The 18,174-nt window shown below is 38.3% G+C and overlaps 1 protein-coding gene across 5 annotated transcripts in view; it reads right to left on the bottom strand.

The window, feature by feature from the left end:
• Nucleotides 1-5,925: 5,925 nt before the first annotated feature.
• The window catches only part of NCAPG (non-SMC condensin I complex subunit G), a 254,082-nt gene continuing 241,833 nt past the window's right edge, over nt 5,926-18,174 (bottom strand). For all 5 annotated transcript variants that reach the window (XM_089677458.1, XM_089677459.1, XM_089677461.1 and 2 more), the window contains 6 exons: nt 16,599-16,773; nt 15,135-15,296; nt 8,762-8,897; nt 7,941-8,030; nt 7,123-7,195; nt 5,926-6,148 (listed from right to left, as the gene is read on the bottom strand). In XM_089677458.1, the coding sequence (XP_089533584.1) occupies nt 6,019-6,148; nt 7,123-7,195; nt 7,941-8,030; nt 8,762-8,897; nt 15,135-15,296; nt 16,599-16,773 (766 nt within the window). In that variant the 3' untranslated portion in view covers nt 5,926-6,018. The remainder of the gene's footprint in view (nt 6,149-7,122; nt 7,196-7,940; nt 8,031-8,761; nt 8,898-15,134; nt 15,297-16,598; nt 16,774-18,174) is intronic.

Here is an 18,174-nt window from a genome sequence, read left to right as displayed (position 1 = left end):
TTGTGTGTGTTAAAAAAAAAAAGTTATTTTTTTAGAAATTTGTGGCAAAAAAAAAAATCTTCCATAGACTCAACATGCCTCCTAGTAATTCCTTAGGGCGTCTACTTTCCAAAAAGGGGTCATTTGGCCTTTGTACTGCCCTGGCATTTTAGCACCTCAAGAAAGGTGATAGGCGGTCAGGAAGTCTTCCAGAGGGCAAGTAGTTAAAATGTATACCAAAAAAAAAATATATATATATATATATATATCTGACAAAAAAATTTTCAGCAGTGGTCAGTCATTTTGCTGATTAATTCTTCTATGAGAGGGTCTTGAGCTTTCTTCTTTGCGCTCTGTAAATTTGGATAAACCTTTACTGAACTTAAGACAGCCATAATTATAACAAGTGAAACTTTTGTGCTATGTCTTCATTCAGCGTAGATTCTCTTCTATTCAAGCATCAAAGTTTTCTTTCAGTGTGGAAGGTCTAGACATATATTTATCTTGTAGCACTGACTTGTATGTAGTTACAGTTAGTCATTCATATTACAATCTCTTAGCATTTTTAATCATGACAGAGGACATTTGATAAAGGACATTTCTAGTTACCTTGGATTGATCTATTTTTTTTTTCCCAAAGATGGCCTAAGCTTTCCTGGTAATGTTCTGTGAAATATAACAAGAAACATTTTTTTTTGGTCACAGCTCAAAACCTAATTTTTGACAAAAAAAATTTCAGATAGGCAAGAAACTTGCAATGAGTTATGCCTTTGCTCTTACTTCTGTAAAGTTAGGCACATGCATATCTGTTTTCTACACAGAAGCTTTTGTCATATCAACCTGGGCTACTGTAGCTGTCTCTTTGGCTAAAACATGTGCCAGTGGACCTCACATAGCCAATTCATATTTGTCTTTCTTGGTTAGATTTACAAAGACAAGTGCATATCTGCAAGGACTGTCGGAATCAATTTCAATAACGGACTTCAATAATCTTACATTCAATTATTTGATGTATCTACATATTCTCTTTGCCTTATAAGTGGTAAACATTTGATTACTATAAATTATTAGTGGAGCCTTGCTTACCACCTTTTTATCAATTGTTGTCTTCCTGGCTTCCACCTCAGCATTTTTTGTTAAATAAACCTAAATTTTAGGATTTTTGTACAAACCTTAGTTAATTCTACTAAGGTTTGTACAAAAAAATGCAATGATTAGTTTCTAGTTCAAATCCCTCCTCAGTACTTGTAAAACATTGTTTAAAGGTTTTCCATATGCACATACATTGGTTTGTGCGCTTTGCAGCAAATGTTTTGCTGTAAGATCTTGAACCACTGTGGATATCTTTCAAATAATTATCTTGAACCATTTTCCTCTAGAAGTTTTACTGTCTATAATATGATCTTATTAGCCCTAGAAATTTTGACTTCTACCTTCACTTTTGTCAGAACTTATGAGAAGAAACCTATTTTTTGGTCACCCTATTTTAATTGAGACGAGGCAATCAAGATTGCATTCTCTAACACATTGGTTTGGAATAGAAAGACAAAACTCCATGGTACTTAATGTAGGAGAATTCTGCAGCTCCTTTTTCAACATTTCGAAGGCTTCTTTCTGGGTTTGACCCCACCGATCAAATACACCATTTTTATGTCTCAAAGAACAAAAAATTCTTTGTATAAATTATCTGCAATGATTTACTTCATTCAAAAATCAATGCAATGCCTCGTAAGTTACTGGAATTGGGATAGCAGAAACGGATCTAACTTTTTCTTGCAAAAATTGTCTTGACCAATTAGCATGTAGACTTTGTGTTTGTTGCAAGCAGCAGGACTAAAATCAAAGACAACTCACACAAGAGTGATATGCTCATCTTAATTCTGTATACTTAGCAAAAGCTTATCCAGATGCTTGAAGAAGAAAAAAAAAACATTCTGGCCTAGAGAATTTTGATAGTATTTTTGCTCTAGACCTGAACTAGTCCAGCACTGATATCTAGACCAGGTGTTAATCAGGTGAATGCATAGTCTTTTTGGAATTTAAAAGCAAGTTTGTACTGACAACTTTTAGCTAACGGTATGGAAAAATGACTATTAGAGAGTCCTAGTACAGAGAACACTTTGGCCTTGGCATCCAAATGGGACATGATTTTAGGTAATCAGGAACAACTGCTTTGGTACTTGTGATGTGTTTGAGAGTCCTGAAATCAACTGATAAAGAATATGAATTATCAGCTTTTTTGATTGGCCAAATACAGTATTTACTGATTGTTTTTTATCAAAATTCCTTGCTGTAAGAACTCCTGTATAATGGCTGAAACTAGATTGATTGATTCTAATGGGAACTTATATTGAACATGAGGTTTTGGATCCCTATCTTCAATATCTTTTAGCCAACCTGCTTCATTTTTGCCTTGACTCTAAAATATTTTTGTGTGATCAAACCAATTGTTTCAGTTCAAGGTTGTTTCCTGTATGTGGCCATTTATGGTCCAAAGACATATCAGAAATTGCTGTACAAATACTTCCAACAATACTGTGTAGAGAGGGATCAGTTAATGATTTGGGCCTGGATGGATCTTTCTAAATTATTCTATATCCCAAATCAATAACCCAGTTTAGCTTACTAATCACATCAATGCCAAGAATATTCTCTGCCTTGTGACACAACCAGATGTCAATGACAGTTTTCAGAAGTACTGGAATCTCAAAAGCCACATTAGAAAAAACTTTCTAGCAGTAGAATTACCTTTCCCACTAAAAATCAACCAAAAATACATATAGGAGAATTAGGATTCACGGGTCATTTTTGTCTCGTCAAACTCACTTCTCCACTATCTAAAATTAGTTTAATTTTGTTTCTACCATTAAGTAAACCTTATACACGTGGCGTTCCACTTTCATACAATAAAGTTGTAACATATTCTAATGAATCTTGATTTAATTTTGATATTGGCAATAAACCTTTCCTGTGAGTGACAATAAGGTTTACCATGTTATTTGCATTGCTATTGCTGTCTGTCAATATACTTCTGTGCAATCCACTTTTTCATTTCCAAAAAATAGTTTTGACTGAGATGCCTTACACTTTAGAAGTCAGACAAAAGTTGTTTTTTCATTTTCTATACCCACAGTTTTCATTTGTGAATCTAATTGATATGCTAACATTGTCTTTTAAATGACCAAATCATTTACAACAGAAGCAAATGCCATTTCCTGTCTACTCAATTTTCATTCTGTCTCTGACCTATTTGGGTGTGGCTATACGTGTAATGCCTTTGTTCACCATTTTGAACAGTTACACTGTCAATCTTGTGATTGGTTAGTTCAATTTATCTTCTAAAATTTAACAAAATATGCCACATTTTGCAAGTTTTGCTTCTGAGCAGCCACTGTAAGGGAAATTGAGTCTAACATAAATGTCTTTACAAAAGCTGAAATCATGGCAGCTGGAGTTTTGTCTTCCGCAATCCTCATAACCATTCTTTATTCCTTTTCATAAAAATAAATGGATCATCATTACTTTAAATTTGTAATTAATATAACATATCTGGAGTACCGTAATAATTTTCTCTCTAGTATGAAAGTTAATGAATGCCTTTAAACTGTCTGACTCCGTGCAATGTATTGACTGTCCATCTGTTAGTACTGCTTGCATTGCTGGCTAAATTTATATGGCAGCCATGCCTTAAAGCATACATTTTTCTGCACAATTGTCAAGTTGTACCTATCTGTATATGATTCAAAATGTTCTGTATTATCAAAAACATTCCCATCATAAGAAGGAATATCAAAGATCTTAAGATTATGTTCTGCAGCTTTGGACATTAATTTTCTCTTAAAAATATCCTCATCTTGCAAATCCAGTGCTATGAACTGGATTTCTGGTACAAAACATTGCTTAGTTTCTTGCCTCTGGCTAGTCCCTCCCTTATATTTTACAGAAATTCTCATTACATCATTCTGTAATTCAGATGACTGAATATTATTGACTTGAATTTTATTTTGTAGATCTAATTGCTCAATCAATATCTGACAATTCACACATTCACTAAGTAAGCAGTATTACTAGTAGGAACCTCAAGAATCAGAATAAAAACTTAACCATTTCATCATGTTTCTAATTTTTTCGTTCAATTTTTCTATCTTAATATTATAACCATTCATTATACATGTATCACCAAAGCAGACCATTTTCAGCATAAGCAGATAGATTTTTGAATTCTAATTTATCGTCTCTAGTTAATTCATCAAAAAAAAAATCCATTACTTATACTTAATTAGGATGGTCTCCCTTCATACAATGCATTTTTGCTCTCTTGGATAAAAATTGCATCACCAAAGGACATCATTTTCTCACACATGTCCTCACCAATTGTGATGCTACGCTCTTTCAATGATGCCGATTGAAGGTTTTTATTTCTCCTGAAAGCTTGACTTCATAGTCTGCAGGCGTTGCACCCATCTTCCCTCTCGACAAGGTGAAGGATAAAAATATTCAGAGAAAATCAAACTGGCCGAAACTCAGCATATGTTAAAATGAGGTTATTTTGATATTCTGTAAAAACTTAACAGAAATACCTTTTATTGGTGAGATATACTCAAATTGAAAACATCCTTCCAGCTCTTGTGCAAAAATTCAAAATGGATTTAATAGCAAACTAGGTTAAAATGACAAGAATAATGCGGAATAAAAAATGTAAAAATTAGTATAATTAGGTTCTTGAGATAAAAATTGTGTAAGTATATTATGTGTGAGTGTTAAAAAAAAAAAAAAAAAAAATTTCATGCCACCACCTTTCCAAAAGTGGGCTGGTTTTCCATCTGCATCTACACACGAACATCTTCCAAAGAATACACTTGGCTTCTGAAATTGGATTCTCCCTACAAGGGGCCTCTCTTCAGTGGCAGATGTTTTTCGTTAAAGCATAACATTTGGTAACATGTTCCACCCATTTTTTTTGTAACATGTTCCCACTCCTGTATCTGCTGTGCCTAGTGACAGAAAGCAGGGAGATGATCTTCCCCATCTTGCGGTCACTATTTTTTAAAAACCACGGCCGTGTGTGGCTCTGCCCACCCGCGTAATTCATTCACAGAGTTCCATGAAAGAAAAACTACATTAACCCACAGTCTTTGCCGCTGTTGGCTTGTAATTCTCAATGAACTACCATGGTGATGTTGAATGTTCTGGTAGTTCATGGTCTCTTCCAGTTAGTGTGCATCTGTCTGCCCATATGAGGTACGAGCAGACAGATACACTGGCAAGTCAGCAGGAGTCCTGCATTGCACCCACAATCTGATCGTGGATGCAATGCTTTACAGGCTCCAAGTAGAAAAAAAAATAAATGCACTTTTTTTTTTTTTACATGCAAACTATGTGCATTTATTTATTTAAATGGTGAACTTTAAAATCCTTTAAATCTTACAATTAGGCTGAAAAAGGTGCAAAACATTCCATATTTCATTACCTGCAATCTTCCTTACCTATATTGTCGGATAGGACAGAAAAAACGTACCCTACTTTTATATAATTTTCTTTTTCTCTATGCTCTCCATCAAAACCTCCCAGTTATCCCCTTCAGCAGCTTTATCACCGCCACAGTTTCTTCACTCATATCTTCTGGCAGCAGAACTTTTCAGCATCTTTGCCCCTTCTTTGAACTATGGAAATCTATGAGAAGCAAGTGCACTGGTGCCAAGAGGATTTCTACTGCTGGGAGGCAAAGGATTTAAGTGGCTGCAATGTTGATATTGAGGTAGGTATCCATCAGGAGTAGGATGGGATTTTTATTTTTGCCAGAGAACCTAAAAACTTTAATAAAGGAATTATGCATTGGAAAAAGCCATCCTATAAACAAACACTTGCACTTTAAAAGATTTGATTAGCTGAAAGTAGGCATATTCTGCGGCATGGTACAGTGGTAGGAAGATAAATACAATGGACTACAAACAGTAAATGACTTTATTATTGTAGAAATGTTAAAGTTGCTCTGCACATATATGGCACTTTGATCTCTATATATATTACAAAACTGTATTACTGTGCGTTGGCCTCTTCATTTATAAGTTTGGAGAGATTCATTTTAGTTTTTTCCATGGCAATGCTTTTGGCTCTTCTTGAAGGTCTTGTACTGACTGTAGATGTCTGTGTCTCTTCCTTTTTGTCCCTGTGGACCATTCAAATTTTTAGTAAAGAGACCTGAGATACAGCAAGAACATGCAACCCCAGCTTAATTATACAATATACCCCCACATTCCCAAGCAGAAAACCACCACTAGATTAGTGATAGTAAATCCACCCAATCAGAAACAAAAACTTGTGTGGTTGCACATTTTAGGGACCCAATTGGAGTGATCACCATTAAGATTCTAAGTTCCACTCAAATTCCACCCAGTTCCTACAAAGCCACGTTCTACACAGACAAAATAAGTCCGGCTACAAGAGCAGGGGGTAGGGTTCCCTTGCTATGGCATTCTGGGATCTGTATGTGGTGCTAACCAATGAGGTGAAATCATATTCCTTCCTTGAATATCTAGAACTGAAATATGATCTGTGAGCAGAATTCCCTTTAAAGCATTTTATACTGGAGATATTTTGTCAGGATAATTAGAGCTATACAGTATACTACAGCTCATTGATATACAAAATGCGATATTTTCTCAGAGTTATACAGAAAGTTTAGAAACATAAGCATTGAGAGTTCACCTGTAACTGTAATAGGTACCCTCCATCAGCCTCATATAGTACAGAATGAAATTTGGCAACCCACCTAAATTAGTTGTTCAGTGACTTAAAAGATGAACATCAGGCAAACATCTAAATACATGGGAGTGGTTTTTACATAGAATTTGTATTTTGTCCATCCAGTGCTGCGATGTACACAGCTCAGTTTTGCATAGCAGGGGAGAAACCCTTTTTGCTTTCTGCTACACCAGTATGCACCAACCAGTGAACCCCATCTAAGAGCAGTGAAGTAATCTGATATATTTTAGGAATAGTATATAAATTCCTACGCTTGTTATTTTAATTTGTAAGATTTTCTTAGTCACTCTGGTAAGGTTGCTACATTAAAAAAAACATGATAGGCAGTGCTTCTATTCATATCCATCAAAACTTATGACATTTATATTTTGAACATACTCATCACCATCCCCTCGATCGGTAGCCCGGCTACTCTTCTTCCTGGTCCCTGTAGAAGGTGCCTTTTTGCGACCTGTAGAGATAAAATCATGCCATTAGCACGGGTACATTTATCATCCAGACTGCAAAATGAAGTATTATCCAAAGTGTTTCCTTTTAGTTTTGGATAGTGAAGAAGTTTTAAACACCCCTGTCAGGATACAACTGCTGTGTCCCCCTGCTGCGGAGATTCACCTGCTATATTTCTTATGGTGTCTATATTCACTGGGACATAAGGTGACAGAAAATCCAAAATGTTACAGATGTTCTCAGGATAGGGATGGGGGGAATTTCCAGTGGGGACATTTATTCTTTAAAGTTTGATCTTTGGGTATACTTTAGAACACTATCTATATAATAATGCCCCCACCCCCCACGTAATATCTTGTGCCAAGGAAAGATTGGTGCACGCTCTCCCTTTTGAGAACCAGCAGCCAACGTATGGCTGAGTGGTTCCTGATCATGTAATCACTATGTAAGCTCTGAAATAGTGCAGATGAACATTGACACCTACTGTATTTAGTAGTTCAACTGTCAGATACGCCTACACTATCAAAAATACATTAAGATTTTTTTTTTTTTACATTGTTGCACATTAGCCAGTCTAACAACATTTTTAATAGGAAAAGTGTACAAATAAAAGCCTTCTAAATTAAGGCGTGCAAAGTAGTGCATGTTACATTAAATGACACTTCTATAATTTGACTAAATTATCAATGACACAAAGGAGTTAAAGACAGTTTTAGGTTAAATTCAAGGAATTGTATGGATTATATTACCTTTGCTGGGTTTTCCTTTTACAGGCTTCATCTTTGAGGAGTCAGCATTTTGTTCTTCAAAGACATCATCATTTTCTTCATTTGGTTTTGCTAGAAATAAAACAACCACACTGGTTAGCAGATGACGACCTATCCTTGGATTGTAAGTAGTTGAACAACAACAATAGATCCATGGTACACAAACACATTTCAATGTCCTGGCAACCTTACAACCAATATCAGTACTAGAAATGTATAATTCTGAAAGTATGGCTTTCATGTATTACTATGCACAGTATTCAGGCAGGTTTCATGAGACAAATACCAATATATTGGCAGAAAAGATCCTTAGGGTCTATTCAGTCAGCTTAACCAATAATTTTAACTATATGCACCCAACTTCATAAAGTGGTTCTAAAGGCAGAAGGTTTTTTTTTACCTTAACATTCTCTGCAGCTTCAATCCCATCCCCCCCCCCCCCCACTTACCAAAGCCCAATTTGTGCATGTTCGTGGACCATCGACAGACTATGGTACTCAAACATCTCCATAGGCGATGCTTTAAAAGCCTTTACAGCTTACCAGTTTAGAGTTACCTTTATTTGCCTGCCCGGGTTGCTCTTAAACAACAGTGTGCCTGTCAGGCCCTGCAGATATCTACTGGCTATGCCAAAAACTTAAGTGTCTGGAGAACAGGGTTGTTGAGCAGGAAGTGAGGATGTAACTTTCCCTGTGGGATGCATATAGCTATTAATGAAAGCTTTAAGTCTGATGAAAGGCATCATGGTCCATGTACTAAGTATGCCAATCACACAAGATACTACTTGAGAAAACCTGTGTTACCTTCTATGTTTTCTTCATCATTCGCTACACTTGTGGCTTCCTGTGCGACAGCACCTTCCTCCTTGGAATTCTTGTTGTTACTTAATTGCATCTTGACCTTTTCTAATGCCCTCTCGCACACTTTATCTGTTATATCCTACAAAATATAAAAAGGTCACAACGGAAAAAAAACCTGAAAGAGCCAAGAAGGAAATTTGTAGGAGGGTGGGGGGAGGAGGTGGATCTTTGCTGGTTACCACTAGCTCAACTATTATAGAAAAACTCTAAAGGGGAATCAGAATGTAGTTTTAAAGTAAATCTGCTGTAAAACTTGGCAATTCAAATTCAACTGATAATAAAATGCAGAAGCAGGACAGTTTAAGACGTCAAGTGAAAAGGATCAGTAGTAGCTAGGTATTGTCTACCAAACATCTTTCTCAGTCAACTTTTTGTCCTAGTGTAAGTCTGCCCTGTTAATGCATGTCAAAGAATTCTGCATGTATATTAATAAGGTTAGATGTCATTTTTTTGTCCTCTAAACTAGTGTCAACTTTTTTTTCAGTCAAGGCACCCTTTAAAATTCAGCACAATCTTAACCACTTGGTGCCGGCACCTCCCGGCCCTTTAAGGGTTTCAGAAGCCGGGAGGTGAGGTGGGGTTTAGGGTCATGTGACCGCCATGACACGCCGTCACATGATCAGGAAAGGTCCCGATCAAAAGAGGAGATCGGGACCTTTCCGTGAGTACCGGACATGTGTCCTGGGAGCGTGCAGGGTGCGCACTCTCAGCACGTTTTTTTTTTTTTAATAGAACGCAAATGTGCAGCGCTCGCTGTCTAGGCCCAGGCGCCGGGAGGCCGCACATTTGCATTCGGCCAGTGCAGAGAGGTTTAGGAGCCCTTTAAAATCCTGCGGCACCCATTACAAAATATACAAACTAGACTAATACTGTAGTTTTACAGGACACAGCAGCATCTGCACATGCGGGACACCCAATGTTAGAGGGGATTTTTTCTTCCAAAGAAAATACACCTTTGTACACTGGTACTGTCCAGTATTCCATTGTTTCTCTTCTCCCTCAGTTTCTCTCTCTTACTCAGCTAATGTGACCCCATTGCTGACTGACAGGGACAAGCAAGGATGCTGTGTGCCTGCTGTCCTTCTCAACTAATGACATCACTGGTTGTTATGTCACCAGCAGTTAGAAAGTTGTAATATTAGACAATGAAAACCTGTGGCTTTGTGTAATTAAAGGCCTGATCCACCTGCTGGCGTGGAAATAACTTTTGGGCAATATTTAGGAATTTTTCCAAGGCACCCTTGTTGAAAAAGGTTGCTCTAAACACTATGTAATAGATCTGGACAAGCAGTATACCCATGCATGGAACATTCCAACTTTTTGGTTAGTACCCTTGCTTTGCTGTGCAGAGTTCTCTCACAAGGCATACTAACTGAATGACGTTTTAGGTCTATTTAGATTCACAAGAAAAACTATTTTGAATGAAAGCCATATCTGCATTGCTGATAAGGTTATGATATTTTAACCACTTGCCCTCCTGAGGATTTACCCCCCTTCCTGACCAGGCCATTTTTTGCATTACGGTGCTGTGTTACGTCAACTGACAACTGCGCGGTCATGCAACGCTGAACCCAAATGAAAGGTACGTGCTTTTTTTTCCCCCACAAATTGAGCTTTCTTTCTGTGGTATTTGATCGCCTGCGAGTTTTTTTATTTTTTGCGCTATATAAAAAAAAAAATGACCGACAATTTTTAGAAAAAAAAACAAAAAACTATTTTTAACTTTTTGCTATTAAACATATCCAGTAAAAAAAATTAAAAAATCAAATTTCATCATAAATTTAGGCCAAAATATCTGCTACATGTGTCTGCTAAAAAAAAAATCCCAATAAAATAAATTAATTAATTGGTTTACGTGAAAGTTAGTGTTTACAATTGGCGGTATAGACACTGGAATTTTTTTTTTTTACACTAGTAATGGCATCAATCAGCGACTTATAGCGGGATTGTGGCGGGCATTCTGACACATGGGGGGGAACTGACTTGGTGTCCCTGACATCCCCAGTGACACCAATAGAGTGATCAGTATATATATATATATATATATATATATATATATATATATATATTTATTTATTTATTTATTTATATTAAAAAAAAAAAACCACACTGACATTGTACTAACGGCACTGGGCAGCAAGGGGTTAACATCAGGGGCGGTCAAAGGGTTAATTGTGTGCAGGGAGTGTTTTACATAGGGGGCAGTATGTGTGGGCTTTACTGTAATCACACTGCTCTGGATAACTGTGCACACCCATCCAGAGCAGTGTGCCCGAGCTGACAGGGAGGACGACTGTTAGTAAACAAAGCAGTCCTCCTTCCCCTCAGAGATGCTCGGTAATCACCGGCTGAGACCTGGTGAATGACAGCCACGACCACGAATGGCGGCGTGGGTAGGGCACGTGCCCCCTACCCGAAAACACAAAATCACGCATATATACACGTGATTTTGCACACCCATGCTGCCCTGTGTATATCTGCTATAGGGTGGTCGGGAAGCGGTAAACTCTTTCAGAAGCACAGACAGACATTAATTAACAGCTGACAGAATTTGTTGTCATTATATAAACACCCAAAGCAATCTCCCTCCTATAAAACAATACATTGATAAAACTATAATTCTATCACTTTACAAAACTCTGGTATGGCCACATATTGAGTATACAGCTCAGTTTTGCTCACTAATCTTCAAGAGGGATGGAGAGAGTCCAGAGAAGGGTGACAAAACTAATTAGGGGCTTGAAGACCTCAATTTTGAGGAACTATAAAAATTAAACATATTTCCCCTGGAAGTGAAGAAACACTTATAAATGGTATGATCGCAATATACAAATCTTTAAATGACTATCATTGGGAGAAAAATATTTAATCTACGGTTCCAAAAGAAGAAACGTGACCACATACTATTCCAGTAACGTCTTACTGCATGTTACTGCAATATGGTGGGTGCAAAGGAGTCGTAAGTGTGTTTTGTAAGAATCGCCTTGAATTCCATTTTATAAATGAACAAGGAAAAAAACAATTTAAACATTCAAGTCTTCATTTCTGCATAGGATGAAAAGATGTTGTACCCCCATGTAAAAACTCAGACAATGCTCTGCTTCTGTGGGGCCTGGGCAATAAACGTGCAGTTTGGTTAAATATTTAGCCCCGTCTCTGATAAAAGAAACTTGAGAAGAAACTTTTAGTGGAACTTCTGCAATGCAGTTACAAAAAAAATAAAGCACATACAAATAGGAGATCTGTTTTTTTCAAAGTACATTTCTTTCCATGATGTACAGGGCTTAAAATTTCAAGTCCTCAGCTACTTGCCAGGCTTTAATAGTTACTCGCCACCAAACACACACAAACAGACACCTGTACACACACACAGACATGTACTTACACACACACGCACAGAGACACATACACATACAGACAAATGTATACACACAGGCACGTACAGACACGCATACACACAGATACATGTACATACACAGAAATACACACGCACAGAAACATTTACATGTACATACACACAAACACACACGTACATGCACACACACATACATGCACACACACATACATGCACACACACATACATGCACATACATGCAGAAATATGTACAAATACACACATGCACACACAGACACACCAAACACATGTACACACACACACGCACGCTGTTAAGTGCTAAGTGCCATCTCCTCTCCCCTGAATCCACCACTGGCTGACAGAGGATGTGACCAGGGTGAGCTGAAATTAGGTAGACACAAACACACACACAGCCCTAAAAAATGTTGCAGTACTTTGTTGTTCACTCACAGAGCCGGGCACTGCACTCTAGGGGGAGGCAGGGAGCACAGCACACACTCCTTCCTTTGCTTTCACTGCGCTAAGCTATTGAGCAGTCTGACAGCTTGCAGTGCCAATGACAGATCCGGCCTGAGCTCCGAGCCTGCTCAGCAAAACGGCCCTGGGGGACACACTCGCCCCCACCATAATTTACACTCGCCATTGGCAAGCAGGCAAGTGGAAATTTCAAGGCCTGACATATAGTATATTTTAATCTCCTTTCTACCCTCTGCACAATCTACTGACTTAGCTCTCCTGCTGAAGGACTTTAGATATGCACATTACGGATATGCAATACTAATTCTTAAAGTGTATGTTACCCCAACATTTCATATTCCTGATAAGTGTCTGTTGTACCATGTACTTGTATAAGGGTGGTTTCCTGTTCCCTTTACATTTCTTCTTTGAGAAATACCTGTTGTTCCTTCCAGTCTCTCTGCTTTCCCATTTCAAACTTACTGCTCTATGCATGGAAGTACATCCATCCCAGTGTGGTCAGTTTTCTTCTTTGCATTGTACTTGGGAGCAGAGCCTGTCTGTAAACCAATCGGCAAGTTTATACCTGACATGCCCCTCTGCACACCTCCCAACCAGAAAGATCAGTGTACTGTTGTTTCTCTGCCTCCCCTTTGCAAGCCCCATTTGGTCTCTACCCCCGTGTCATGTGATCTATATATATATATATATATATATATATATATATATATATATATATATATATATATATATTACACATACATACACACACACACACATTATATATATATACATATATACATACACACACACACACACACACACACACACACACACACACACAACCAACAAGGTAAATGTATTTTATTGGGATTGTATGTGATAGACAAACACGAAGTAGCACGTAATTGTGAAGTGGAAGGAAACTGATAAATGGTCTTCAGAATTTTTTACAAATATCTGAAAAGTGTGGCATGCATTTGTATTCAGCCCTCCCTTTACTCTGATACTTCTAATTAAAATCTAATGGAAACAATTGCCTTCAGAGGTCACCTAATTAGTAAATAGAATCCACCTGTGTGTAATTTAATCTCAGTATAAATACAGCTGTTCTGTGAAGCCCTCAGAGGTTTGTTAGAGAACATTAGTGAACAAACAGCATCATAAAGGCCAAGGAACACACCAGATAGGTCAGGGATAAAGTTGTAAAGTTTAAAGCAGGGTTCGCTTATAAAAAAAAAAAAAAAACCCCAAGCTTTGAACATCTCACGGAACACTGTTAAATCCATCATCCGAAAATGGAAAGAGTATGGCAGAATTGCAAACTTACCAAGACATGGCCGAATGCCTAAACTGACAAGCCGGGCAAGGAGAGCATTAATGAGAGAAGCAGCCAAGAGGCCCATGGTAACACTGGAGGAGCTGCAGAGATCCATAGCTCAGAGTGGCAAGAAGAAAACCACTGTTGAAAGAGCCATAAGAAGTCCCGTTTGCAGGTTGCGAGAAGCCATGTGGGGGACACAGCAAACATGTGGAAGAAGGTGCTCTGATTAGATCAAAATGAACTTTTTGGCCTAAAAGCAAAATGCTATGTGTAGCGGAAAACTAACACTGAGCATCACCCTGAACACACTGTCTACACTGTGAAATATGGTGGCGGCAGCATCATGTCGGGAGGATGTTTTTCTTCAGCAGGGAAGCTGGTCAGAGTTGATGGGAAGATGGATGGAGCCAAATACAGGGCAATCTTAGAAGAAAACCTGTTAGAGTCTGCAAAAGACTTGAGACTGGGGCGGAGGTTCACCTTCCATCAGGACAACGACCCTAAACATACAGCCAGAGCTACAATAGAATGGTTTGGATCAAAGCATATTCATGTGTTAGCATGGCCCAGTCAAAGTCCAGACCTAAATCCAATTGACAATCTGTGGCAAGGCTTGAGAATTGCAGTTCAGAGAAGCTCCCCATCCAATCTGACAGAGCCTGAGTTATTTTACAAAGAATGGGCAAAAATTTCACTCTCTACATGTGCAAAGCTGGTAGTTGCATATCCAAACAGACTTGCAGCTGTAATTGCAGCAAAAGGTTATTCTACAAAGTATTCACTCAGGGGAGCCGAATACAAATGCACGCCACCTTTTTGAGATATTTGTATTTTTTTTTAATTTTGAAAAACATTTATCATTTTCCTTCCACTTCACAATTATGTGCCACTTTGTGTTGGTCTATTACATAAAATCCCCCAATGTTGGTTGTAACATTACAAAACATGGAAAATTTCAAGGGATATGAATACTTTTTCAAGGCACTGTACTTTAATAAATTACAGCTTGTATTAGGTTAGTGCTCTAATAGAAAAAATTGTGATAATGGTGTTTGGTTGTCATCAAACATCAGGATACGAAAAAAATGTGTGACAATATAAGCACCGTGTAACAGGATCTTTAGCTTACCCAAATGGAAAAAAAGACAAATAAGGCAAATTATAGTTCCCATAACCATTACCTCTAGAGCTATGTCCAAAACTGGCAGCAGCTCTGTTGCAAACTCTTTCGACAGCTCAAGGGAGCACAAAGATTTTGCATATATACGAACATCTGGAGATGTAGGATCTTTCAGTATTTCATTGCATATTTTTAGAGCCAAGCTGTCGTGTACTGTGGAAATCTGAAAAATAACAGGAATTATCAGAAAATACATTGAAGGAAGTTCTTCAGTTAACTGTATATTTGTCTGACCACCATCCAGGAAGACAGCCTGCCCTCTGGATAATGTAATGGGCATCTGAGGCCAAGCAACCCCTCATACATCACAAGCGTGGCCTGCGGCATATTATTAAGCATCACAGTACTAGAACTGGGGGCTATATTATTGGAGATCAACTACTAAAGACACCCAACAGGAAAATAGTCTTGATTCTTTGCTACATCAAAGGCTGCCTTGCCAACTGTTCATTATGCAGCAGCATCTTTTACAATGTCTTTATCAGAAAGCACCATTAGATTGCAGAACATTCAAGTATTCTTTCCCAGATAATTTTTCTGTGTGCCGTTGCTCAATACATGGATAAGTTACATCTAGGAGTGAAAAACACATGTGATGTGCTCACTCCATTTAGAGCATTTAGCCTGTGTGCTTTCAAAGAATTAAGTGGTATTAAAGCCAAAAACAAAAATGTATCCTATGGCAGTTTATCAATTCTTAGATGTGGTGGCTGCATTGCACAGGAGTGATATCATCTCAGCCTGGCCAATTAAAATGGCCAGGGATTGATAACTAAAGGCACCGGGGTGAAGATGGCAACAGCCAGCAGGGAGCCCAAGACATCAAAGGCCTGGAGTGAAGGCGAGTATAGCTGCGCTTTAAATAGTGTAAGCAGTGTATGAGCTAGCGCATCAACACGTCCCTCTGGTCAATGCCTCGATCCAAAAAGGTGTTTCTGTTGCTCTTCCATCCAAAGTGGAGATGCCCCAAGACAGGAAGCATGTTCCTAGCAGGATCATCAGGAGAAAATAAAAACAAGAGACAAAACAAAATAAACTCATGAAGCCACCACATTTAACAACTGGTGAGCTGCAAAATATTGCATTTTTGTTTTTGGATATATTACTTACTGAAAATCAGGAAGGTTTTTGCACCTTAATGCAGAGAATTAATTCAAGAATATTAAACCCAACATTACATAATCCTGATATGTGCCTGCTGCACCATGTACTGAAGAGATCAGTGTATCGCCATACCTCTTCCCTCTTGTCTCAATGCAGCTGGGAACAGAGGATATCAGTTTAAAAAAAAAAAAAAAAAACACACAGGGGGGTAGGTGGGAGGAAAGGTATTTATGGTTTTTTATATCTATACACAAATGTTTTACCTTTCCTTTCTTAAACTGTATGGGTTGTTATAAACTTAGTCAGGTTTGAAACTTTAAAACAATAAATGTGCACAGTGTCAGTTACAGAATACGCTTACCTGATAATCTGGGGAAATATTCTTTTGTGCTTTTAATCCACTTGGCCTTGTTAGATCAACCAGCAGTTCGGCAACATTGGAGACATCAACATCAGCAAGTGGAGAGGAAGCTGGGGCGTTAAAGAGGGTCTGTAGCGTAGGCAGGAAAGCTTCTTCAAAGCACTCCTGATTTATTCTATAGAAACAAGTGGTTGCAGTACATTTATTGGTAAACAAGTTATTTAGAGGATTTACCCCCTTCCGGACTAGGCCATTTTTTGTGATATGGTGCTGCATTACTTTGACAATTGCGCAGTCACGCAACGCTGCACCCAAATTAAATTTGTGTCCTTTTTTCCCCCACAAACAGCGCTCTCTTTTGGTAGTATTTGATCGCCATTGCGGTTTATTTTTTGCACTAACAAAAAAAAGATTGACAATTTTGGAAAAAAAACAATATTTTTTGACTTTTTGCTATAAAACATACCCAGTAAAAAAAAAAGTGAAAAAAAAATCAAATTTCATCATAAATTTAGGGCAAAATGTATTCTGCTACAAGTCTTTGCTAAACAAAAAATCCCAATACATGTAAATTAATTGGTTTACATGAAAGTTTTAGGGTCTACAAATTAAGGTACATATACACTGGAATTATTACTTATTTTTTTATACTAGTAATGGTGGCGATCACCGACTTACAGCAGGACTTCGGGATTGCGGTGCGCATTCTGACACTGGAGGGGAACTGACTATCTGCCACTGACATCCCCAGTGACACTAATACAGTGGTCATTGCTAATAAAAAGCACTGACACTGTACTAATGGCACTGGGAAGAAAAGGGATAACATCTGGGGCCAAAGAGTTAACTGTGTGCTGTTTTATTATGTGTGCTGCGTGTGTTTTACCAGAGAAAAACTATGCAGAGCAATACAAAGCAACATGCCGGTGCTGACAGGGGAGAGATCTGTGTTTACATACAGACCTTTCCCCTGTTACTGTTCCTTGGTGATCGCCGGGTGGGACCCGGTGATCGACAGCTGTAGCCAATGGGGGTGCGCGCCCCCTACCTGGAAATACAAAATGACGTATATATACATGTGATTTTGCGCAGTTCTGCTATAAGGCGGCAGGGAACAGGTTATAAAAAATTTAAATATTTGAATAGTTTACCATACATGTGGTTTCCATTAAATTTAGTCAGAGCTCTAGCTGTGACTCAGAAGAAGATTTCTTGTATCTCTTTAGAGAGACCACTGATTCCACACAAAGCAAAAATCATACTCTGCAGCAAGCTGGCACTTAATAATAATCCATTGAATAATAATTTATTCAATGGATATAAAGATCAGTTTGGTTTTAGGTACCGTATTTTCCGGCGTATAAGACGACTTTTCAACCCCTGAAAATCTTCTAAAAAGTCGGGGGTCGTCTTATACGCCGGTGCGAGCCGGGCAGAGGGGCTGCTGTACCTTACCTGGCTCCGGTCCCACGACGATCCGGTCCAAGAAGCGCGGCTGCTCCTTCTTTCAGTTCGGCCGCTCGATGGCCACGCTGCCGCTCGGCTCCGCCTCCTCACCGGTGATTGGGCGCCAGCA

Source organism: Staurois parvus, unplaced genomic scaffold (genome assembly GCF_062004578.1).
Source record: "Staurois parvus isolate SC_StPar_1 unplaced genomic scaffold, SC_StPar_1.0 ptg000186l, whole genome shotgun sequence".
Lineage (NCBI taxonomy): Eukaryota > Metazoa > Chordata > Amphibia > Anura > Ranidae > Staurois > Staurois parvus.
This window is presented reverse-complemented; position numbering and strand designations above follow the sequence as displayed.